This window comes from Colius striatus, chromosome 9 (assembly GCF_028858725.1).
Source record: "Colius striatus isolate bColStr4 chromosome 9, bColStr4.1.hap1, whole genome shotgun sequence".
NCBI lineage: Eukaryota > Metazoa > Chordata > Aves > Coliiformes > Coliidae > Colius > Colius striatus.
The window spans coordinates 32,331,575-32,358,005 of NC_084767.1; the positions used below are offsets into that span (position 1 = coordinate 32,331,575).

The window sequence follows — 26,431 nt, forward strand, 5'->3', positions numbered from 1 at the left end:
AAACCAAACAGAATCCGATTCAAGATATATTTTAAGTTTACAAATAAAGTCTACAAAACTTAGCTGTATTGGATAAGATCAATTTTCATTTATTTAAATTTAAAGATAAGTTAGCTCCAAAAGTAATACGAAATGTAAACAACAGATCCCATAATAAAAATCTTAAGGAATAATCACTTTGTCATAAAGTGCTGGCATATACTTTCAGCTTTATTTTCCAGCTTTTAAAACCAGAATACTAATGTATGAAGACTTTCAGAAGTTTCCCAGTTGTAATTTCAGTTCAGTAACCTTTTTACAGGATTTTAAAAAGTAACAATTTTATAAACATTCTTTTCTACCTTTACTTGTTACAGCATTTTAACATTCTTCTTTGTCGTAAGTGAACTTTAACACTTGAGTATGTATAAAAGTTTGTATTTCTAATAACCCAATTCAAATTTAATCCATGCTGGTGGAAAAACTACAAGGTTAGGTAAGACTCCAACTGGGAAAAAACAGGGACTTTCAAAAGTAAAGGTATAAGGTACTTGAACACAACCTAACAACTGCCTCTGGCAAAGTGATCTTTTAATTAGCGATTATATATATATATATATATATATATATATATATAAAAAATCACTAGCACTGAAAGAAGTTATGTGAGAATTAATACATAGAGGAAACTTGGTGTCTTTCATTTATACATTGGCATCTGAGCTTCATTTGTGCTAAATATATTCATTACTTCATTTCACATTAAATTTAAGTCTTGAAAACCATTACTTCTTCTGAAAAACATAAGTTGAAAGTCTTACAGGCCTTACACCTCAGTAGACTTCTCACTTGTTGACATGACTGTCACCCAAAGTAAAGACAACAGTCCTGAATTTCCCCATGCATTACAATGAAGCCTGTTTGTAAAAAAAATCTGTTCATTCTTCATGTGAAAGATAAAATACAACCTTTCACCATTCCAAAACCTTAATCTACCTACTGACAAATCTACAGGTATATCTGAAAAGGTTATCAGATTGTGATTTTATTCTACAAATCAAAGACAATTAAGTCTAAGCTCAGAGGAGCGGAAAATCCCAAAAGTATTTTAAAGTGCTATTTACTCTCACAATATTTTTAAGAGTTTTAATACATTCCCTACACACACAAAGACTTTCAGCCTCAGTGTTAGGATTAGGATTTTATCTTGTCAGTATTAGTTTTAGGCTGTTAAGGTATGATTGGTATTTGCTGTAAGTCAAAACACAGAGCAAATTCCTCACAGAGCCCAGAAGTGGAAGAGATATACTTTAAAAAACCCCTACTATATAAATGGTATTTAAAGGCTTTTCAATTATTAGGTAGTTTGTCTTTCAATACTGGAACACTGCAGTCTACTTCTCAGGGCAGGCACAAAGCTAAGTTATTTTGGATAACAATAATTAACATAATGATGCACTGCACTTCTACATGAGGGGCGTAAGGAAAAGCTTTACATTGCAGCTTCACTGGCAAAAAAAATAGTTATTTTCAGTTTATTCCATTACTACTTTTAATTCTAAAGAGACTTTCTGAGATTTTTTTTGTGAGGGGGTTGCTTGTTTGAGGTTTTTTTCTGATTTGGGATTTTTTTTTTTAAGAGAAATAGGACAATACTACTTCAGTGGTTTTACGAGAGCAAACTAACAAGTCTATCAAATATTCACATCAGTGTGGGATCCTCATTCTCTTCAAATATAACTTATTGACAGGAAGCCAAGGACCACTGGCACAAGGACTGAATACCCGTTTTCCATTCAAGCACTGCAGAGATCATAGAATCACAGAATGATAGGGGTTGGAAGGGACCTTTAGAGATGATCTAGTCCAATCCCTCTGTGGAAGCAGGTTCACCTAGATCAGGTCCCATAGGAACATGTCCAGGTGGGTCTTGAAGACCTCCAAGGAAGGAAAGCAACTAGACCAGATCTACAAATTGGAAACATTTACATAACTCATGATCCTAGAGAGAAAACAGTTTTCCAGATGGCCCCAACAGATTTGTATTTCCAAAATACACCACCTTTAGCTTTCATTTTAAGTGATGGGAATGGTCATACCAAGCCCAGTAGGAAGCTAGGTTCATTTTCCCTCCTTAAACCAATTTCTTGTTAAAGCTAGTCATAAAGGCGTGTAGGTGTTCAACTACTGTTTGGCAAAGCTCGCATATTTAAAAACTCATTTTCAGGTTTTAGTTAGTTCACTCTGGCATCATTTTTGGACTGAAACTTGAAAAGTGCAAAAATATTTAATTCTATCTTCTTTAAAAAAAAATTCATTTTATTGGTGCAACAACTCCATTTTCTCAGAAGTTACATCCATTGCCAGCAATGGATATGAAAAGGAAGCACCAGCATAAAAGAAACAAAGTGCATTACCAGTATGCCAATTCTGCATGAATTGGCAAGCCATAATCTTATATTCACCACTGGAATAGATTATGCTAAAATTCATTTTAGAAAAGTTTGTATTACACATTAACATACAAAGTCTGTTGTAAAGTCTTGGGGATACTGCAATGAATCATCAAAACGGAAACGTTTGGAGACTGTACTGCTGTCCTCTGGAATGTTTTCTTTATCTTCCTTGTTGCTACAGGTACCATTACAACTGGATTTTACATTCTGCTCTTCTGAGCATTTTGTTGTATGTCCTGGCATCAGAGAAGAGCAAGATGTTTCTTCAGGACTACACCAGAGTATGAACTCCCCTTGCTGCAGCCACAAATGAGAAAGACAGGCCTCTGCTGTGGGTCTTTCCCTTTGAAAGAGAAAAGGGTGAAGTTGCTTAAGTTAATTTCAGAAATACTAAAAATGTAATTAAAGTAGCTCTGATACATACTAAGAAATCTTAAGCAGAACTGATACTAAAAAAAATGAACATTGCTGGTTTTCCACAGTACCACAGCTGCTACATCATATATATGTATATGTGCACACGCTTATGCTTTTGAATTCCTATGTTTCATACGGATCATTGTAAATAAAGAGGCTAATGAATATTCAGTCATTAGCTTTTTCAAGGAAGGCCAAACAGTGATCACATCAACTCTAGCTGACATTTTGCAATTCATCTGGTGTAAAACCTTCCAAAGCATAGTTACTTCCAAACAAGCCACAGACTTATGCAATTGTTGCTTTTGATAACCTAGTATAGTGCTACTACACGTTTCATCATGCTCTGCATTGTTAAGTTCCATGGAACTTGCTGGAAATGCAATAGAGCCCACTACTTGTCATTAACCTTCCCAGAATACGTGAATACTTTTTGGTCAGAGAACTGTAACTTTACAGAAGTGACTATTTGAGGACAGATTTTTTCCCCCGTTAAGATTCAAGAAGGCATAGTCCCAAAGAACTGGAATGGAAAATAATTTAAAAAAGGTTACTGAGGATATAATAAAGACTCTGAGAAGCAAGATAGCAAGTAGTAACTGTGACAAAAATGGAAAACATCCTACAGGTCCACACACATACAAACACTGATCAAAGCAGGTTTTTCAGAATTGCTTCCCTCATGATACTGTGGTTTTTGTCAACCATTGCAGATATTGACAACCTCTCTTGGTTAGATGTCAAAATAAAAAAAAACTGTTCAAATGTGAGTTTATATGGAGTCTTTATTTCACCAAAGTAGAAACTTCATGCTTAACATCTCCCATAGTCCCCTCCTATCAAAGAACCTTCTCAAATAACAGGATCACTCTAGCTTGCTGCAGGCTCACTGAAGAAGACAGACTGTCTCACCAGAAATGACAAGATCTAGCACTATTGTTGATATCACACAGTAGGACATGACTGACTTTACCAAATATTACTCGCCGATACATATATTTTAGAGTGGTATGCTTTGCTGTATTTTTTTAACTGCACTTCCTGGTGCAAGTTTAAAAATAAACAGATTTAATGCTCTGCAGCAATTGCAGACACAGTTAATATCTGTAACTCTCCCACTCTCAAAGACTATCTTCTCCAAGTTCAGTTGCTTTGAAAGGCCTTGATTAGAGTCTGAACTCAAAGAATGCAAAGTTATGAAAGCGTGTCTTCCAAACAAAAAGAAGTTTTCGCTTTTGATTGAGAACATTTTTTAGAAGACAGAACATAGCAAGACTCTGTTCATAATTTCCAAAGGAGGGGTTTGTTACTTACTCTGGATTTTTTATGAGAAGTTTTTGAATAAAGTCTTTGGCATGCTGTGAAACTGATGAAAATGTTTCTTCTGAATAATCCACATTAACTTGAGATATATTAAGGTAAGTTTCTTGATTATCAGCTCCCACAAATGGAGATTCTTGTGTTAGCAGCATGTATGAAATTATACCTATGTTCCTGAGATAAGAACACAATATATAATATTACTAGGATACCTAACCAATATAGACCCATATTTATTGAGCTGCAGATTAAACTTCCTGATGTGTGCCACTCAGATATCTAGCTTTCCTTCTGTGTGCGTGTTCATATATGCCCAAATCAACTAAAATTGAGATGTTGCATGATGTTTCTATCTCAATGAAGGAACTTTAAAAACTGCTAATGTTCAGTATACCCTTTTCTTCCCATTTAGATTATTAGGAAAAGGAAAATTATCACATTTACACAGCCCATTCTTGGAAATATGGCAATTCTGGATGATGGAACTTCAGAAATATTGGCTAATTTGCATATAAATAAAGCCCATCTTCCACTACAATTCTGGATGAATTCTAGCCAAGACTTGAGTTCTAGTCAACCTTTCTATACAATCGACAATCAGGTTGTCTTACAATATTCTCTTGAAATGTTTTTCCCTAAAATTGAGAAGATGACCACCACACATCATATGATATATTACAAATCTTAGATGATTTGCTGATGCATAATAAAAATGGTTTGTGATCTGACAAACTCATTGCAGTCTGGAAACATGCTGCTACTGTGTTTGTCTTTGAGCAGTGCACCAACAGTTTGTTTTTATGCCTACTCACAAAGGCAGACCAATAGTTAAGTGTTCAAAAAACATTCAAGAACAGATTTAATTCCTATTGTGAATTCAGAATTTCAAAGGAGTAATTCAATGATAGCAACTTTTATAACTGAATTTTAATTATTTAGATGCTCAAAAAGAGCATATGAGAATTTTCTGATTTTTAAGGAAACCTCTCAAAGCTAGTTTTTACAATAACATAGCTCATGAAATTCATAGGCTACAGGGAAACTAATCCACAACTTTATGAAGTCTAAGATATCTTTTTTTTATGACTCATTCTGCAGATGTTACTCTAAAAATAAAATACTTAACATTATTTGCATAATAAAATTATTTAATGATACAAAAGTGGGAGGGAGTGGCATCCAAGAGTAGCTAATACCAGAAGCATGTCATCCAAGTACAACTAACACTCAAGTATGCTCTCCCATCACTGTTATTGTTCCCTTAGATCAAATATATATACCCTGCATGCTCAGGAAGTCCCCTGCGTTCCCTACTAGGTGTGCAACAGACCCATATTCAGTAATTCCTGTGAGTCCTGAGTTATATCCTTAGGGAGTCATTCCAGCTGTTTATTTTGGTCAGCTCACAACAGAATGGTATTTGTGGAAGCTAGACAAAAACTACAGAACCTGGATCTGGGCTCTAGATTGTTAAGCTGTCATATCTACCTCAATAAAATTAATTAACATATATAACCTACCACATATCTGTAGCTGTGGTAATAGGTTCATAGTTCAAGATTTCTGGAGCTAGAGGAAGAGATAAGAAAAACATTAATAGAGGTATTAATCAAGTGGTTTTAAATCAGACACTACATTTCTGGCAGTTTTTTGCCAACTATTATTATGATACTAAATATATTGTTTCAATAATCAGGTTTATTGTTTAAGCCACAAGGGTACAAAAAAGTTATTTCTGTCTGATTAGACACTGATGTTTCATTGATTCAGATTAAAATGGTACTGTATGTCCTGAAGTCTATTCTACCCAACTCCTAAGATATTTTCTAATCAGATGCATGCACAGAAAATATTCTTCTAAGAGGTTTTCAAGTATACAGCTTTAAGGCAACCGCACAAAGCCTTCAATATGTTAGCACTGCAAAGCCAGATGTCCAAGACAATTTTACCATCTATGGCTGTTTGCATATGCTAGAAAATAAGTTTTTCACTACAGATTGATGTGCTCTTAAAATTGACTGTAGGCAAATCATTAAAGAAACCTGCCCCTCAGAGAAAGCCAAGTGCTCATGACAATCTCTCCCTTTCCAAGGAATATTTTAACCTCATGAAATCATCATAGTGGACTGCATTCCGAATTTATGGAACATTTCTTCAACTCTAAAAATAATACAAGAGCCAAAATTTCTGTTGATTTAACAGTCTGCATCACAGCAAATACTTCAGGATGAAATAAAGGTGCATTTAGTGACATAATTTGGGAATTTTTTTTGTTGCAAATATTTGTTGACTACTGTAAAAAAGAAAAACAAAACAGCTCAAAACATGTTGTCTTGTCCTGTTGTCCTTTCTCCAGTCATGACTCGTAAGTTGATAACCACATTACATGAACTGTTTCTCTTTCCTCAAAACCACACGTCAGAAATTGTGAAGCAACTCTTCCATACCTAGATACTCTGTTGTTCCCATGATCTGTCGCAGTTCACTAGCATGCTCAAGCTTCCGAGACATACCAAAGTCTACAATTTTTACATCACCAAGAGGACTGACGCTGCTTAACAAAATATTTTGAGGCTAGAATAGAAAAGATTTAATTATCACTAAAATACAAACTGAAAAAAGAAGTCATTTAGTACATTAGGTTTCCATTACACAATACTTCGTTACATTTTCCTTCTAGAAAGTATTTACTCTAATACACTCCTTTTCCTTCTCATCTTTATTATGTATTTTACAAATTACTTTGATTAATTTAATATTATTATGAAAAAGTCACTAAAACAAATAAATACTAAGTCTACTTTAAAAAAAGTCTGCTGTAGCCTTACCTTTAAATCAAGATGAACAATGTTGTTTTCATGCAAGCAGCAAAGTCCTTCAAGTATTTGTCTTATAAGTCTTACAATATCTCTTTCACTAATTCTGTCATCCAAATCTGGGACACACAAGTCAAATATTTCTCCTCCAGCAGCACTGAAATACATTCAGGAACACTCACATATTACATTTGTATTTTCAAGTTTAAGTGAGGAAAATTTTTATATATCATAGAATCATAGAATGGTAGGGGTTGGAAGGGACCTTTAGAGATCATCTAGTCCAATCCCCCTGCAGAAGCATATAGTAGATATTTATATAACATTCATATTCTCAAAAAAGCTGAGAATATTGTTACTATTACATTCCCTCCCCCTTCCCCCTCCCATACAATTATGCCAAGACGTATCATAGAATCATTAATAAATGGAAAAAAAAATCCAATGATGCTTTTTCATTCCTCATAGCTTGCAACAGCACTTGAGACAGCTAAATGGAATTTTATGGCTGACAACTTCAGAATGCTTTGGTGCCCTCAAGTACACTTTCCCATAAAAGAGTGTGATGGTGCCTTCAGGAAGACGAGTTCTATCATCATAGAATCTTTAGAGATCATCTAGTCCAACCCCCCTGCAGAAGCAGGTTCACCTAGATCAGGTCACATAGGAACATCCTGTAACAAAAGAAGTCTTTCTTTTCAACTCAAATCTAAAATTTCTCCCATTACACCAGTTATTTACAGAACTCAAAGAAAGCCCAGCAGTATTTCCTCTTCTGAGTTTGGAAGTTTTTTTTCCATGATGCATCTGCAATGTAAATGTAAGAACAACTATGCAATGAACAGCTGCAGTTGCTGATGAGCGAGGGGAAACAACTAGGTCCTACCAATCTGACAGAAGAGGTACCAGGAAGAAAGTCTAGCATGCTGATGATTAAATGTATAGTTGCCCAGTCAGTTAGTGAGCAGTATCTTCCGTAACTCTAGCAGACACCAATAACTCAGAAATAGAAAGACTTAGCTTTGCCACTTTGAAATCTACCATTTCCACACTAACAACAAAGATCCAATTGACAAGCTTCATGGTCTGACACAACATCTCAAAAATATCTTCCTTAGGAAAAGGCTTTTGTTTACTTACAGAAAACCCTACTATTAGTACAATGTAGAGGAAGCAGGGAAATAACCATGTTGCATGCAGTTTATTAGTTTTACACTTTTGCTGCAGTGTCAGCTGTTCCATTTCAGGCTGGGTTTAAAGCCTTTATTCGGCCTACTCTACCTGAATTTTCTCTTCAGGATAAAAGGGCTACCTCAAAGCTACAGATCAGTAAGCCTGAGTTTTATCACGAACAAAATGACAGAGTCTAAAGAAAAAAAGTTAAATGATGGACAACATGGATAAACAGTCCCTAACCTGCTGGAGCTATGTGAAGTGTCAGTTATGCCTCCTCCATTTGCCTCTATGACAAAAGGTAGATGGGGTGGAAGAGCAGTGGATGTCATTTACTTCAACTTTAACAAGGTTTTCAATGCTGTCTCCTACAGTATTATTGTATCCAAGTTACAACATTGTGATTTGGATGGGTGGACACCCTGACAGGTAAAAAGCTGGACAACTCTACAGAAAAGGAGGAGAGAGACCTGACTGTCAGCAAGCAGAATGCAGCAAAGGAGGTCAGCAGCACCACAGACTGTAGTAACAGGAGCACAGCCTGTAGCCTGAAGCAAGTGACTCTACCCAGCAACACTCGACCACAGCTGGAATGCCACATCCTGTTTTTGGCTCCTCAGTTCAAAGAAACATTAAGAAGCAAGTTAAGAATCAACTGAGAGAGGAAGTACAAGATGTGGCATATATAATGTAAGAAATCTTCAGAAAAACAACCTCACAGAATCCTACATGATGCCAAACTTTGAACTGGCAGGTACAGCTCAAGAAATTTTGATTGATAAGTTCTTTAAAATAACTGGACCAAAGTGTAGAGCAGACAAACCAAAAGCTAACATATGTGGCTATCATCAAGAGGGCTACTGGGAGCAAAACCCAACAGAACAATGGTCAGCACATAGTTCTGGTTTCTGTATCTTCAAAAAGTACGTAAGATTATTGAAGATAAGGAGAAGGGTGCCTAAGAGGACAAAAGCTTTACAAGATGAAACCAGAGAGACACTGACACCTCAGTTTGCATAGAAGATTGTGGGAGAGTCTCCAAACGAGATTTACATAAAAACTAAAGCTACTGTAGAAGTGACCAAAGAACACTGACCAAATTCCACAATATGAGAATTACAAGGCATCTGATGAAACTAGCTCATTAGCTTAAAACACGGATAAAAGAATATTTCCTCACATGGTAGGTAATGAAGATCTGGAATTTATTACCACCGAGGGACACTCTATCACCAGGTTTAAAAAAAAAAAAAAAGAGTGTGATAGATTCACAGACTACAGGTCCATAAACAGATTCTAAAAGGAAGAGGCAGTATCCTCAGTAAAATACCTCTGGTTGCTGGGACAGTGCAAAGAGGAAAAATTGGACAGGCTCATACTCTCCTTAACTCTTCCTGGACAGCATCTCTCTACAGATCACTGCTGGAAGTGGCAGCAGATTACACCACTGAACTGTCTTCTGTAGGGCCTTTCTTAGTTCTTCAGTGAACAGAACTAGAGAGATTTTAAAATTAGTACAGTTGTCTGGTAGATTTGTAAAATTAATTAGTACAGCTGTCAGGTTTCTCCCTGAATAACTTTTTCTCCAGTTACCTTTGACCCTCAGATTTGAAGAGTAAGAACCTCTGCTGTGGGGCTTTTGAAGATATAGTCACAATTATTCCCTCTACAAAGTTGGCCTTATTAAGAATTAGCATCCATTTCTCTCCTTTGTTTAGAAAACGTGCACACAAACTGATTCTTACAACTATATCTTCCAAAAAAATCCATCCATACAATCAAAAAACAGCAAGGATTCCAAGTAGGAAGAAAAACAGAGCTGAATGGAAAATGTCTATAAACTATTTCATGAGTAACAGATTTCTTTCTTGCAGTTCTTTTAAAGCACTGCTTTTCAGAGTTCTGGTAATGAGATACAAACAACCAAAAAAAAAAAGTCAGTATGATCAGCTACAGGAGGACATAATTTAAAAGTGTGCTCAGCCCTCCGCTTAGCCCAATAAAACTAGGAAAGATTACTGCAGGACTTTTGAACGCTACTACAAAGTAGACCATTAACACCAACACAGTTCAAGAAAGTTGCTTCATTTAAAAAGCAAGACAGAGTTAGCTGAGCTGAAACAGAAGCAGGAAGATCAGTGGAGCTGTTATGTGAACTTGTACTTGCTCTTGACAGGAAGTTCAAAACTTGCCATCTGGATTTCGTCTTTACTTCTATATTATTTAATATTTTAGCCTTCTCAGACTAACAAACAATATGTTAAGGACCATCTACTTTCAGGAAGAAAAGCTAGATTATCTGGCTACATTCTCTGAAAAATTTGAAGGAAGTTACCATAGTGTGTGCAGACCACCATTAAAAGCTCTTGTAATACTTTGCACATGCACAAATACTAGAGAGAGTTGTTCTGAATTAATTTCACAAACTGCATTTTAGTTCCTTACGTTCCAAACAAAAATTTACACGTACAAAGATGACAGACTATTCAAATGCAAAGTGAATTCCCAAATTAGACTTGTTTTCAGACACAAGGAGAAGCCACAGGGACATCTAAAAAGATACATGAATTTTGGAGGAAATGGTTCCAAAAGCCAAACACATTTAAAATAACAGAAACATTAAATTTCAAAGCTCTGAACCTGCAACGGAACTGCAAGTTTTCACTCACCAAAACACATCAAGCAGTAACTGAGGTTGACGTAACACAGACACACTCGGCTTCTCTGAAATCTGGGTACTGGGTATCAGTGGCTACTTTTTTTTTCTCTGGTATGGTTTAAGATATATCAAAGCACTATGCACTTTGAGAGATTCAAGAGCATTCTTTCTGGTCAGCTTACATGAAAGATTATTTAAGGACAAGAAAAAAATATACCCTAGAGTTGTACTTAGGCTTTACATTACGTTAGCCTGAGCTGAAAGTTCATGGGAGCTTTTTTACAAAAATCCAACAAGCAGAAGAAATCATCTGCTCAAATTGAATAAGCAAGATTTAATAAAAATTACCTTCCTGACACAGTATTTAAAGGCACAAAAAAAAAAATTTCAATTTTAAATTGAATGAAGTTACCTACAAAACTTAGTTATGTTATGTAGTGAAGGGAAAGAAGAAACTCTGTGTGTTTTGACAAAAAAAAAAATCAGTCCATTTCTTTTGGGTACAGAACTACTGTAGGTTTTGGTGCATTTTGTTTTATGCTTTATTCTGTGTTCCTTAACATGACTCATGAGCTGTGGTTGCAATAAGCTGAATGTTTGGTTTTGTACGTGTATTAACAGAAACTGATTCAACTCTTGCAGTCACAGGAAAATAAATCACATCGAAAAAGTCCCTAGAGTTTACAAAGGAAATCATCATGAAACACTAGCATAACGTATATAATGTACTCTTGTGATTCTTCTAGGTGTTTGGGGAACTCATGCAAAAATATGAGTATATTGTTTTAACTACAAACATGGAACATGTGATGAAAGCGTACTTACTATTCCAACACTAAGATGATTTCATTTGCTGTTTCATAGACTTCATGGAGATTAACTATGCGAGGATTAGATTTCATTAATTCAAGTACAGCAATTTCGTGGAGAATCTCTGCTTTGCAGTCTTGACCTCTTCTTCTTTTCTTTAAAAATTTAGCTGCATACTCTTGGCCTGTGGATTTTGCTATACATTTTCTAACCACACCACATCTTCCCCTACAAAAGAAAAGGTAAAACATTAAGACCTAAGACATAAAAAGTACATATATCACCATTAGAAATAAAAAGGCATGGCAAATAAATGGAACCTAAAAGAAAAAGTATCAGGGGAATGCCATGCACAGCCTGTTCTTATGCTATTGCCTGAATGTTCACTTTCAGACACCGTAAGTGAAAGGATGCTATGCTAGATGAAGCTTTGGTGAGACCCAATACAATTCTCTTTACACAGACTGGCTAAGCATTAAATCAGAGCATCAGGTTACATGGACATTCTCACTGTAGGATCACAAAGTAACTCAGGTCTGAAGGGACCCCTAGAAGCCTCTAGCAAAGTCTTCCACTTAAAGCAGTGTTGGCTATGATATGCTAGCAGGCTGCTCAGACCTTTGTTCATGTTGGTAATATTATAGTAAAAACAAATAAAAATCAAGCACATTATAGCACCTACATGAGACTGTAATAAACAAAATACTCTGTGAAACACGGAAAATAAACACAGAAAGTAAAGCATATTTCTTTGCTGAGGTAGTGGGGAGAAGGTCTTCAGTGAAGAAAATTTTACAGTCATAAAGAGAATTTCCCTCCACAAATCATATAGCACTGCTAAAAAAAGTCCAGGTATCTGCAAAATGTTTAAAAACATCTTAACTGAAAAACACCCACTACTTTGCATTCTCTTCTTCAATTACAGTTGGACAAAATGTGCTGCTTTATTTCCTGGCCGACTGTTTAGGTATGGAAACAAAAATGTATTTTGGCAAAGAAATGTTTTTAAAAGAAAACCACATACTGTAGTTAAAATACCAAGCTGACCTTTTAAAAAATTAGGAGAAAAAAAAATGCAGTTTTTAAAGCCAAATTATAAACTCCTGAAACAACAAAGTTTGATAATCACAAGTTTTGCATTCCCAGTAATGCCTACTTGCATACTTGTGACGTGTTTGATACAAAAAACATGACTTTAAGAAAAACAGCTTGAAGAGCTAAAATAAGTTCTGTCAAGTTCTAAAAACAGTTGTAAAACTGCGTACAAAGAACAAGAATCTACACTTATGTCTTCAAAAAACCACTGTTTTTCATGTGCATTTTTTGTTACCACAGTATATTAAGAACAAACTTAATGAAGAAGTTCAGTCAGAGCTTCCTCAGCTGTGCTTTCGCAACTAAATTAGTTTCTTTAGTAGAAAAGATTATGTTGCCCTGCAGGCTTTGCATTTCTTCTGGTGAAAAAAAATACAAACAGAACCCAACCAACAATGCCTAAAAGGAACATCTCAAAAAAATATTTTTTTTTTTTAAAAAAACAATCCACAGACTTCGGTATTTAATCAAAAATGCTATGAGCATCTAATGATAAATCAGATTTACATTTGCAAATCATCACGTTAACTACAGTTTGTACAAATCTAACTAAATTAAACATGTGAAGCTGACCTTAAACTATACTGCTATCACTTACTTAGAAACAAATTCAATAAAACAGCTTCTGTCATTTCAACACCAATTAGTTGCAGGATTTTTTGGTCCTTTTTTTTTAAAAGCACTACATTTTTAAAAGTTAAGAGTAAAGAAAAAAATCATTTATGAGGTCAAAGTTATTTACAGTTATAAAACTGTGTTATATGATACATGAACACTCTTCACTCTTCAATTATTTGCAAGCCTGAAATGGCCAAGTCCTTTCTCCATTGTTAAAGCAGCTTATTATTTCAGAGCATTTTAAGTTACTGAGCTGAATTTCATAACATACCAAAGTTAAAAATACTCCCCCACAGCTTATGTTCTCATTTTAACATCCCATTACTCTGTCAACCACAAAAGTCTCTAAAATAAAATAAAAAAAAAAAAAAAAAGGAACTGGTTGAGTTTCATGAGAACAGAAAGATATTCTCTGATAGCTTTTGCACATCTTGCTTCTCATTGCTGCTCGTGTAACATCTTTGAAGGGTCTCCAGACTGACAACGTAAGAATTTCCACCAGTTTATACTGTATTTATGATGTGCCAATTAAGACAACAAATCGCTTTAGAGAAGTTAAATTTCCCCAGAAATGGGAAAAAAAAGAAGTCAGATATGAAGTGTTGCACTGAAGCAAGCCAAGTGGTTCTCACTTCTTGTCTGCAAACCAATTGCCTAACTATCACACGTTCTAGTCCATTTTATAAGATAAATACAACTTCATAGAACTGTTATGGTTGGAAAAGACCTTTAAGATCATCAAGTTGTTTTCACATCCCAAGTTATAAAGCACAGAAATTCAAGTACTTCAAAAGAAACCAAGCAATCCACATACTGAAGATAAAGCTACTTAACCCACTAAACAGAACCTGCCTGCTTCATGAATCAGTGGCTTTAATATCAAAGGACCTAGAAGATAAGGGTGTGGGAGGAAGAAATAGGACTTGGGAAGCTTAAGCAGAGAAGAACAAAAGAACCATTTACTAAGTAACCTGAAGAGGAAGAAGAAAGTTGAAGGTAAAAAGAAAAGCATATTAAATCTTTTCGAGAAGCTACAAACACAGGTGAATTTACATCACTTAAAGTGTCATAAACACTTAAAACATTAAAAATATAACTATACAAGAGTAAAAAGTATGTTTGGAAAACATACTGTGCTTCTGTTTCTTTGCATTTTGGCACTTCTCGTTATGCATGGTTTTGCATATACTCAAAGTATTAAAGACTGTTCTGGAATGCACACAAAATCTACACTTCTCACAGCTACATATAATCAGAAAACCCTGCATTTTAAGAATAATGGAGTTCTAGGGGATGGTGCACATAAACTGCTTCTGTAGAGTCTAGAATTCAAAGCAGAGCTGACAAAGAGGGTAAGAAAAGAATAAAGTTATGGGGTGCAATGTGCACTTTTATAAAAGCCTAAGTAGCACATGCTACGGAAAAAAAAAACACCTAACAAACTCTAAGAGAACAATGAAGGCTAAAGACCTTACACAATCACAGAAGAGTATCTGCTGAGAAAACAAGTTGCAGGTGCAAAGGACTGCTTTGTAGCACAGCAACTACACTGTGAGACTGACCCACGCTTCTCTTGGAGACAAGATCACGGCATTTTGTTTCCATGGCTTTACACCCAATTCACTAAATAATTTCAAGGTATGAATTAATCCAGTGACGTCAAAAAAGCATTAACTCAGATGTCTGAAAGACTATCATAAATACTAAGGTGTTTCTTTTTCTTATTTCCTATTTTATTGTTGCCACATGAGCAAGTGAAGCAAGCTGCAAAACTACTCTTAAACAGCAGGTTGGTAGAAACTTAGATGGCTTGATGGTGAGAGAGGGAAAGAAAGAAAGAGTCTTTTTTTTTAGGCTTCAAAAAACTCAACCAAACCAACAGAAAAACCAATTCAAAATCCCCATTCTTTGTCTTGCAGTGTTATCCTATGTCATCTCTTTAGTTTGTGTATCTGGAATGTGATGTGTGACTAGACAGAGGAAATGGAAGAAAAGGAACATAATCCCAGATCCATGAATCCCTATGAAAACCAGCTAAATCTCTCTGACTTGAAAAAGGCTGACAACTTATGTCTCGTTGTACCTTCTTCTGGCCTCTAGAGAACCCACTGGATACCGTAAAGAAAAGGGTGGGAAGGAGAGAGGTGTACTTCATTCCCCATCTACTACCATGAAAGTTTGCCAGAAGAGCTCTCCCACTGCCAAAGAATACTTGATGCAAAAATTCCTCTTACTAAAATAAAATAAGTAGGAATAATCTTACCTTCCCAGCTCTTTTGATTCAAGCATATAAAAATTGTGGAAATTATCCATCTTGATTTGTGTCTGCAGAGATGTGGCTAACAAGCCAGAAAGGCTTTTATTATCAAACTTTCTCCTCGCCATAGTTAGGAAAAGACCTCTCTCTTCTACCAGTCACCTGCTGAAGAACAACAATTAAAAGTTATGGAAATTCCATCATTACAGCAGAAGAAAGCACACAAATATCAGAGTTTAGGTCTATCAGACTTGAATAGCCTTCAGTTTGTTCAGTAGTGACCTGAAAACAATGCATTTACACACTGCAAAGATCAAAACCTGTGAGGAACACTAATCAAGACATGCTAAGGAAATTAACTGAAAACCTTCTCTTTTTTTAATTCAGTAACTTTAAAATAGGATATAAAGTTGAGGGTTTTGCTCCCTGGAGCATACCCATAAGACACTAGGGATAAGCTTCAGTTCTTCTAAAAATGCTAATAACTACCTAATTATTAATAGAATATTTTCACATTTTTAGGTCTCTGAAAATAAGCTTTAACTATTCTTTGGATTCTGATAAGTACCAGCTATTCCTTTTATAACTTAAACTGGCATCCCTAGGGCACTTAACCAAAAGTCCTTCCTGTTTGTTGTCTGCAACACAGAAGAAATAGCTAACCACATAAGGGAAAAAAATAAATAAAAGTGTTTTTCCAGTGGGAATATTCACATTTCTTATTAAACTAATTCATAGCTCACCTAAGCTTCATGCTAATGATAGATTAATTGTCAGAAAGCAGCATGAATGTAAACATCCTTTTTAAAAATGTAGGTAATTTGGAACAAAACGATGCATGAATCCTGATTAAGTTACCTTAATGAACCAGTCGTATGGCACATTTTGAAGACACATTCACCTACATTATTTCTACTACTGTTAAAAAACCCTAACAAACAGCAAAGATACTGGAGTTTAGCATTCACATTTATAGGCCTGAAGCGTGTCTTCAGGGGAAATGCAAAAGCAAGGCAGAAAAAGGTTACTGAAGGATAACAAAAGTCTTAATTGATGGCTTATTTCAAGTTACTAGTGAAGAAGAAAAAAAAAAATCACAGGGCAAATTAGAGTTCAGATACAGTTAACAAACTTACAAAAATTCACTTTTAGTTTTCAAATGAGAGAAGTGTACTATCAGAAACTTCTGGGGGAGCACTCAAACTAGTTACGATTCATACACAATCCAGTAACCACCAAACATTCAAATTACCAGGTCTTGGACATTCATATAGGAAATACTTTGGTTTTAAATCACAAATCATGGTTTAGCAAGAAAAAGATACTACACAGCTTAAGAATATCTTCAAAGTAGCATTTAATAAGCATCAAATATCTTCTTTAAAACTTATCAAGGGGTCACAATACAATATAATGTACAAGTCTTTTAATCACCTTGTTTGTAAGAAACATTTATTCCTTTTCCCTCCCAATTATACAGTAGCTTATTATTTAAGGAACTGATTCAGATGTCAGAAACTTTACCTGACTCTCTTTAGAGATGTACTCACTAAATACAGTTTAACTGTTAAAGTTATCTTGCTTCTGCTGTATTTCAGCATAAAAAGACTTCTTTGTATTAAACAGTTGACCTAACTGATTAAGAGCTTACTATTATCAAATATATTATGTAAGCTTTGATTTTTCTATCACTACTCATAAAGAGTTATTTTTAAACTACTAAGAAGACTTTGTGTCTCACGCTGAATTAACTTTGTTTCTCTGGTAAGACATAAGATGTTCTCTTTTTAGCTTGGTATCATGAAGAATAAAGGAATTCATGTTTTAGGAATTCATGTTTTATGAATTCATAGGAGAAACATGCAAACAGGTACATCATCTACTCAGGAGAAAGAGATCAAGTTTCAAATCCAATTTGCTAAGAAAAAAAAAAGGCACAAGTTCTAATGCATTAACTATTTCTAAAATTAAAAGCGGTATCTGTGTTGTCACACATTGCACAAAAAGCCCTTAATAACAGACACTGGAAATGTAGATCTCGCAAACATTTCTAAGCTTCCCATCACAGAGAGAACCTATCACTAAACTATCCTTAATTGGGAAAAAAAGTCCCTTCGTTTGTCTACTTCTCAAAAAGGTCAATTCCCTGGCTCTGGCCTCGAAGGACGTTCAGGGGAGAAGGGCCACTGGCGAGCAGCACCAGGGCACTACGCGACACTATGGGTCCCACACCTCTCCAGGTAGCGGCGAGGACCAGCAAAGTGGCCAGCCCCACGGCGTCCGCTCCGCTCCCCGCCGGTCCCCGCTCGCTCCCTCGCTTCTGCCGCTCTACAGCTTTTCCGCGCTCCCCCTCCCCGCTCCCCAGCCGACGCTCAAACATTAGATTCACACGAGCGACAGTAAGGCAGAGGAAAATACTCACCGGGGGCCGCCCGCTCCCAAGCACGCTGAAACCCGGTCAAGACGGGCCGCCGGCGCCAGGGCGGGCCCCGGCCCAGGGCGTCCGCGGTACGCTCCGACTCTCTTCACCGACCGGATCCGATATCGGGTGAAGTAGGCGGTACGGCGATCCCAACGACCCACCGGATCCGCCGGCCCTCACCCGCGGCAGCGATGACCGGGAGCTGCAGCCCCACTCGGGCACACGCTCACCCCTCCGGCGGATTGTCAGGAAGCCCCTCACGGGCCAACGGTCGACACAACGATCCCCGCAGACAGCATTTGAAAAGCGCAGTTCGGTAGATGTGGCTGCCACAGCTATGCCCGCCCGGCCCGCCCATTTCGGCCGCAGAGAGCCAATCCGCGCCCAGCGGGGCGAGCTGTCTGCTCGGCAATTCGTGGGGTGCTCTCCGAGCAAGAAGCGCTCCCGCCCAGCCGCCCTCGCCTCTCGAAGGCGGCCGGGGTGGGGTGGGGCGGGAGCGGCGCGGCGCTGCTGCCGACTGAGGCGGGCGGGAGCGACAGGTGGTGAGAGGCCCGTCGCCATCGCAGCTGTTCTGTGCGAGCGGAGGGCTGAGAGCCGTCCTGCTCTGGCTTTCCAGGCCACCTTGTCCCGCCCCAGGGGTGCTGGGCCCGGCGAGCGGGGCCGGCGGGTTGAGAGCCAGAGGAGTAGGGGGACGGGTGCGGGGCTCCGCGCCGGCGGCTGATGGGCCGCCCGCGGCTGATGGGCCGCCCGCGTCCGGGGCAGCTGCGGGAGAACCGTTTTGTTTGGCCGCCTCACGGACCACGAGGCAGGGAAGGTACCCATTTGGGCGAGATGAACTGATAATATTTCCTAGTGCAAAGGGTATACTTAACCTGAAGACGGCAGTGCGATTTATCAGGGTGTACGGTGTGTCCAGAAGTACTAGAACAAAGGCTGAGGCCCTGGGGTAGCGCAAGGCATAGCACCATCCACCTGCACCGCTGCAGCCGCGGAGTGCTTTCCTTCTTTGTTAGCCTAGCATGGCTGGGGATGTGACAACCCCACAACCACAATAACGCAACTCTGTGTGCTTACCAGCAGTGCCTGCATGCAGTTGTACTTTTTATGCTAAGTTTATGACACAGTCTGCAAAGTTTCAGGAAACCATATTACTGGCTAGCTCCAATTAAAAACAGAAACTGGTATACCAGTTCTCACTGACATTTGCATATGCATCGTCAAACGGGAACAGAACTTGCTTTTTACTACTTTTGTAAAACTACACATCTCACATAGAGCCTGTTTGACAAACTTCTTTAATGCATAAAAGTGGCAACTGGGCCTTCTGAGCCTCATGCCCAGAGGAAAAAAAAAAAACCCAAAAGTTAAAAGACTTGAACTTGTGGTTTCAAAGACCATTTTTGAGGATATAAAATAGCCTAAAGCATGCTTTAAAAATCAGTTGGAATTAGAGTTCTAAAATAGCTGCAATTTGTTTGTTAAATTGATTTCCTCTGTAAAGCAATCCAACCAGCTGCCCTAGAAATTTGCAAACATCTGCCATAAAGGCTGTAATAGTAATGTAGGATATGAATTCAAGAGTTATAATCTTAATTTCAGCAATGCGCCATTAGAGTTGCTGGGTTAGTTTTGTTTATGCCATGGCACTGCCAGTGAAATGGGTAATTGCTATGTGCATGGTGAGTACAGTACCTAAGTCATGCTGTCACAGCAATGCTTAAAGATTAGTTAAAATAGTACAAGGGAAGACAAGATGTGCAGTTTGAGAAAACACAGTATTCTTGAAGACTTTGGAATATGCTCTACCATGCTGCTGGCATGATAAGATATACTTAAGAACAAGAGCTACTTTTCAAGTGTAATTCATGCTTGCTTGACCTTCCATCTAGATTTTTAGCATTCTGAGCTGTGAATATTTTTAACCAAAATCTTTACTCTCTTCCATGTTATTCCACCATCTTTGAGGAGTTCCAGACCATACCCATTTGTCATTATAACGTGACTTCAAATACATGTGAACATACCAAATGAGCCACAGAATTAAATGATGACTACAATTAAGATGTTTTAGGTTATTATAACACGTGATGCCAAGAAGTAAATGACAGTGTTTATGTTTATCTCCTTAGCTGCTTGTGTGTCTTTACTGATCCTTTTCAAGGCCAAGACTTGCTCTGCTCTCCTTCTGAGTTTTGAAAACTAAATAAATACTAAAAATGCTTTGTGACATGCATGTTATGGTAGTCGTGGTTGTCTATTTATATAATGCCATAGAAACATCTATGGCACTTACAGAAGGGTATAATTGACAGGACTCTACCCTGAGGACTTTGGAATTTTACTTAGATACACCACCACTGAGAATGACAAACAAAGGGTGGAGAAGGGAGAATGGTAGGCTGAAGGTCACAACAGTGCAGGATTGTGAACCATGCTTATTAGTAATGCATACCTTTGGTCGTTAACTGCTATTTTTAATTACTTCAATGGTGTTAGCTCATAATTCCCATTCTTAGCAATTTCTCTCGCTTTCCTTAATTATCTATCCATGACAAAGCTGGCTTTAGAAACTTTAATGAAAATAACTATTTCTTCTTGATCAGTTCTTCAGTTGCCAAAGCTGTGATGTACAACTCATGTTGATCAGAGCCATAAGTGTTACAGGAAGCTAACCTTGCAGAATGAAGCTCAGTTCCTTCAAGACGTGCTGATATCAGCTCACACCTGTCATGGGATTGATGTACTTTGGACTAATAGAAAGCAGCTTACCCTGCTCAGAAGATAACTCCATCACTAGAGTAGGGGAAAAGCACACATTACAAGCCACGTAGATGGAAGCTGAGAATGACTGAGTCACCATCTCCAACCCATTAGTGGTAACTTCTTTGAGAAGACATTGACAAGGCAAGACCCTGCTCCGTAGCACCAAAAAAGGCCTCAAAAAACATGAGGCAAAAAGAGTAACTTCACCAAGTTGTTAAGCTTCTTTGTGGCATAGCCGTTCTGCAGGTCAGTACATGCTCAAGTAATGCAACAACACATGCAAAACAAGGCCTTACCTGAGCATGGCTGTGTCTTACAGTTCAAAAGTCATATGGATTTATACAAACTCAAGACTTTATCCTGACAGGGAAAATGAGCAATTGCTCAATACGTGGTGACATTTATCAGCAATCTGGATGCCGTTTAATGAGTCTAACATCAAGAATGATAACAAAAAGCAGAGTCTGAAAAGGGTCAAGTCACAAAACCTCTTCCCACAGCAGCTCCCCTTCAATGATTTAGGCTTGCTTGCATTTCATTTCTGGTAGCGGCAAGATAACAAAGTAATTACTTTCTAGGAAAAGTTTAAAACTAATAGAAATATCACTTCAAGATTAGTTTCTACAAAGAGTTTATGATACACACAGAAGTGCCACCTTGCCATTTAAGCATCCTCAAGCAAAGGTCTCTTTGGACTGTATTTCGGTGGGGAGAACACTTGCCTAAGTGCTGAATAAAGACCAGGATCTCTTACTGGAAATAGTATTATCAGTTACAAAATTAGAAGCAAATCTTTGGTGGGAGCCACTGTTATTATAAGACAGAAAAAATGTGGTTTTCCCTGAAGATATTTCCCTGATAAAATACAGTGCTTTTCTGTGTTACAGCCACTGTTGTAAAGTACGTCCCAGACTGTTTTAATGCCCCATTCAGAAGCAGAGGCTCTTCCATGAAGCCCAGGCCTCTCCAATGTGACTGTATTATGTGGTGCTTTGTTTAATTTGTCATAGTTTTTGTTTCACACATAGTTCTTGTTCAAGTTGTGTTGCATATGGCTGCAGAATCCTTACTTTCTCCACCTCCAAAGTTACAATTTGTAACGTGCCAGAGTCCACAGACCACCAGAAGTCACTTAGAAAAGGTAATGTATGTGATTTCTCTAAAGACTTAAAATGCTGCAAAGAATGTTACAGTATATTCAGAGGCACAATAAAAGAGTTGATGTCCAAAATGGATTTTTGTATGAACATTTATTTTAATTAAGTGATTTCATGATGAAATGTGGTCTTAAACAAAATAGAGATCAGTATGAAAATAAAATTATACACAGAAAAATCTTTTTCCCAAATGTTTTTCAGTATCAGGAAATACAACACAACAGTCCTGTATTCAGCTGAGTAGATAATTATGTAAATCTGTGAGCGGTCAAACATTATAGTACATTCCTTGAAGCCAGGCACAACGGAACACATTGTATGCCCCTGTAACACACTCAACACATTTTGTGTCTGCTGTCGCTGCCTCAAAGAAAAAAGTGAAATGTAATGCAATGTAAATGGAGAAAAGGACATACACTGTCTTAATGCGTGAAGTGCGTATTCCCCATTTAGTGTTCTGTGAAAGACATACACCAAATCCAGATGAAACTTAAACTGGCTTGTAGAAAGATAGAAAAACTTAGTATTGTATTTGATATACAGTCTTATGAACACTTAACTGAAAAGTATGGAAAGGATTAAAAAATACACTGCGTGTTCTACTTAAAGCTTAGAAATAAATACGCACTCTGTATTCTCAGTGCCTGAAATTCTTTAAAAACAAAGAACTTGTTATAAAATTCTAGCAATTAATTGTCAAAAATGAGGGAGATGCACCTATTTACCTGTTAGATTCTGGATGCCTGCATCCCCACTACAGAAAGTTCTGAAACTATATGCACCTTCAAACATGCTGAATAAACTGTAGCCTAGCAAGGGCAAGAATATCAACTGACTTGGGCATACCAGTATTCCACACCACATCCCTCATAACCTTTTTTCTAGTTTTCCCCTTCCATACTGTACCAGCCCTTAGAAGTAAAAATATTCAGTTACTTATACAAAAAAGCAATCCTCATGGATGCCCTCAAGGCTCTGTCATTCCAAGGAAAAACCAGAGTACAAAGAAAAAACATCCTAAGATGACTGATGTACTTAATAGTAGTATAATTCTTCTTTCTCCCTGCAATGCTGATAATAAACAGCAGTCTCCTGAGTGTTGCAGTCATTGCAGAAAAATGTCCTGCTGTATGGAACTATTGAACCACTATGGTCCAATGTATTAGTTGTCTTCTCATTTCGCACATAGTTTATATAAAACTCTTACCACCTCGGTTACAATGTTGAAGACGAAAACTTGTAAGGTGTTCTTCTTTTGACTCTTATACTGACATCCAATAGTCTTGGCTTTTAGGTAAAGAGCCAGGTCAGCTTTTAAGTAGAGAATCAGATCCTGAAATCTTCCTACCCACTTACACAGTATTTTTTTGGTAATGTCATTAGAGAGTAAATGGAGCCAAGACTTGCGCGAGCTTGGCCAAAGCTAACTAGATCATTGAGACTATTTTAATAGCCTTAAATAAGCTTTAGAAACATTATATCAGTTCCTCTCTTTATGGAAATTCATGGTTCTTACATAACCATAACACAGACAGGAACGATCTGAAAAAAACTCCAACCAACCCAAACTACATTTTCACACATCTAAATGTTAAGGATTTGGCCCATGACAATGAAAATGAAAGTCAGCATCAGTAGTAATGATTTAACTTATCAGATGCTCTTGCCACATGTGGCTAGTAATAAACACATAATTAGTTGTGCAAACAGTAAGAGTAAAGAGGACTTCCAGATACCATTCTTATTTTATTTAGAAGCTTTCATCTTCTTGAGAGTTGTTCAAATAATAATTAAAAAAACCTCCATAGAAATAAGTTTTCTGATTGTGTGCTTCAGATTTTCAAAACCTAATAACTAGGTAAAATATGTCTTGCAGTTGCCGTAATGATAATGTACTTCAGGATTAATAGTAATTTTTCCTAGGTACATTATCATAGCCAAATTTTCAAGCAAAAAGTATCCCCTTTTGTGTATTCAGTGCATAGAGTCATGCTTTTTCTGACTCTTTCAGTCATGTCCTCACAAGCAGAGTTCTACAGTTGTATTCTGCATGCTGTGTCTGATGTCTGGAACTGCCATATCTTGTCATTACAGCACCTACAATTACATTCCTTCCTTGGCATTATTTATGAGGCTTTAGAGTTGTATTTGCTTATTTGTATATCTTTAAATTACCTAGCTTCAGTGTCTGCAATCAGCACAGCAATGAAATACGATGTCTAGCAAAATCTTTCATTGACTTGCTTTATACTGTTAGATGAGTATTTCCAACTATAAAAATTCTAATTCTCATTTAAAATGAGAGATGCTGAATAGTCAGTGAATATGTCAGGAACTGCTTGTATTGCAATTAGCAGGCAATGCAGATATGAATGAGCTTTTGGAAGAAACCAGTTCCAGGGCTGTATGACAGATCCTCCATCTGTGGAAGGCATAGTCATCACTGAGGTGATAAATCACCTGCTGGCATGATTTCTGGATCGGTACTCACCTGCCACGCTGCAAAAGCTACTCACCCTTTCAGCCAACAGCCTGAAGCAACCCACAGGCGCTCAGAAATTTTGGCAATAGAAAACATGGCAAGAAAAATCCCCTGCCTCATTATTAATTTTGCAAACCCCAAATAAAAAAAAACAGTTTATCCTTGGACACCTAACCAACTCTTTTCCAAAAAACTTTAATGACCGTCTTTCTTATGCCACTCACAATCTAGATGTCAGAGCAACTGATCCTATTGACTCTCTGGATTGAAGACAGCCACTTTTGTTGCAAAGAAGACTAGTTTAATTCTTGATGAAAAAAAAAAAACAAATGCATAATCTTACTCTGATACTATAGCTACAGTCAGGATAGCTGGTCAGCAATTGTCTCTGAGCGACTGTAGGATTGTGTGCAATCCGGATGGCCTTTGGAAGGATGCCCAGAATAAAGGAGTTTTGTAGGTCTATACATTTAAAAGGTGATTACATTGATGTCAGCACAAAACTATGTTAAATTAGTGGAACAACATACCTGCTGAGTGCTTAGCAAAAGCCCTCTAAGTAGATGAGTTTTTTTTCTAGTAGCAGCTATGTGAGTAGTTTTTGAAAGTTCTAAAAAAGAAACAACTGAAAAAACAAAATACAGTTTTCATTATTGAAAACTTTTTTTAAAGTTATGAAGGATTGAAAGCAGCATAGCTCATCTCCTCACCGTAACTTTAACAGATCTGTCAGAATACCTCTCCAGCTAAGTTTTTATTATTATTGTGCAAAGTAATCTGACTGCCCTTGATACATAAAGGAAACAAGTTCAACATTACTATTATTGATTTAGAAGAGGGCTAATCAGTGAGTGGAGTCATTATTTCACATAGCCCTCAGGAGATATTTTAATTGCACTTTGAATACATAGAGATGCTACAATGGATTGTAACCATTCCAGAGGAGTCCTTGACTGTCATCCTTTACCTACAGTCAAGAGGGGCCTTCTGAAGCAGTGACCAGAAGGTCACTAATCACTGATATTAAATAGAACTCTCAAATTAATCATGAGCTTACCTTAAAATACCTATGGCATAACATGACTCCAAGCAAACTCTGTGAAGCAGAGCTCTAAAAAAGTTTCAACCTGAACAATACAATTTTTTACAGTAAAATTATTTTAGAAAATCCTAGAAATGTTTTAATAAAAAACTTTTCAAAATGATGAACATTCTAAATAGTAGTAGTCTCATGCTGAAACTAGTCAGTCTGAAACTGAAGTACTATCATGGTCTATCTGGAAGTGATGCAAGCCAAACCAACACACACTGTGAAAAACTGGTGTTTATAAGGTCAGCTTAGTAATTTTGCATACTGATAATAATGGATTGTAAAAAAGCTTTTAGCCTTACTAATTTCACAATAAAGTTCTCATTTTCCCCTACTATTTACGTAATGGATATTTATTTTTCCAGTAAACAAGCAATTTCAAATTTAACTTCCTAAACTCTTTTTTACTGTAAAATATTTAGGCAAAAGTCACATTAGGCCCACTGCAGCAACAGTGGTTGCATTAATAGAATTGTATTTTTTACCAGCAATTGGTGACCATTTGTGCAGTTGTGTTTTGTACTGCATAATTGAGCCAAAATGCAAACAGTTTAAGAAGCCTTACTTCTGAAATTTTGCTTGGTATTCAATTTGTTTGCCCAGGGAGAAAAGGATGAAAAGGGGAAACAGCAGTGATGACTGAGTACTAATACTTTAAAGCTAACATTAAAGCTAAACCTGTAATCTTATGGCTGGAGACAAAACTTTTACTCAATTCCTATTCATGCTAAAAAGAACAAGTTACCCCTTCACATAAAAAAGTTGCAAGAAAAATAACTACTAGTATGACTTAATACAAATGAGTTTCACTCTCTGAAAAGAACTTGCTTTCTGCTAAGGGAAATGAACCTACTGGCTATTCAAACACAGCTGACACAGACTTCTCCATTGTGAATAGCAATTTCTTCAGTCAAGAG

The 26,431-nt window shown here is 37.2% G+C and overlaps 1 protein-coding gene across 3 annotated transcripts; it reads right to left on the reverse strand.

Moving 5' to 3' along the window:
- Positions 1 to 119: 119 nt before the first annotated feature.
- STK17B (serine/threonine kinase 17b) lies at positions 120 to 18,382 on the reverse strand. Of its 3 annotated transcripts, none has more exons than XM_062002344.1 (8): positions 18,023 to 18,382; positions 15,607 to 15,762; positions 11,646 to 11,858; positions 7,001 to 7,145; positions 6,620 to 6,746; positions 5,693 to 5,741; positions 4,167 to 4,346; positions 120 to 2,778 (listed from the first exon to the last, which is right to left on the reverse strand). In XM_062002344.1, exons 2-8 carry the CDS (start codon positions 15,726 to 15,728, stop codon positions 2,496 to 2,498), a joined length of 1,119 nt encoding a protein of 372 aa, XP_061858328.1. In that variant the 5' UTR covers positions 15,729 to 15,762; positions 18,023 to 18,382; the 3' UTR covers positions 120 to 2,495. The 3 variants fall into 3 exon arrangements, with proteins under 3 accessions (XP_061858328.1, XP_061858327.1, XP_061858329.1); XM_062002343.1 differs by having other exon boundaries at positions 15,607 to 15,765; XM_062002345.1 differs by lacking the exon at positions 4,167 to 4,346 and having other exon boundaries at positions 15,607 to 15,765.
- Between the last annotated feature and the right edge of the window lie 8,049 nt (positions 18,383 to 26,431).

Bases quoted from the DNA above. Each gene is read 5' to 3' on its own strand.
- STK17B (XM_062002344.1), bottom strand. From the start codon at position 15,728: ATGGCGAGGAGAAAGTTTGATAATAAAAGCCTTTCTGGCTTGTTAGCC. The intron at 7,146-11,645 runs GTAAGTACGCTT...AATGTATTTCAG, and splicing joins ATCATCTTAGTGTTGGAATA to TGCTGCTGGAGGAGAAATAT. The intron at 4,347-5,692 runs GTAGGTTATATA...TTCTTATCTCAG, and splicing joins ACCACAGCTACAGATATGTG to GAACATAGGTATAATTTCAT.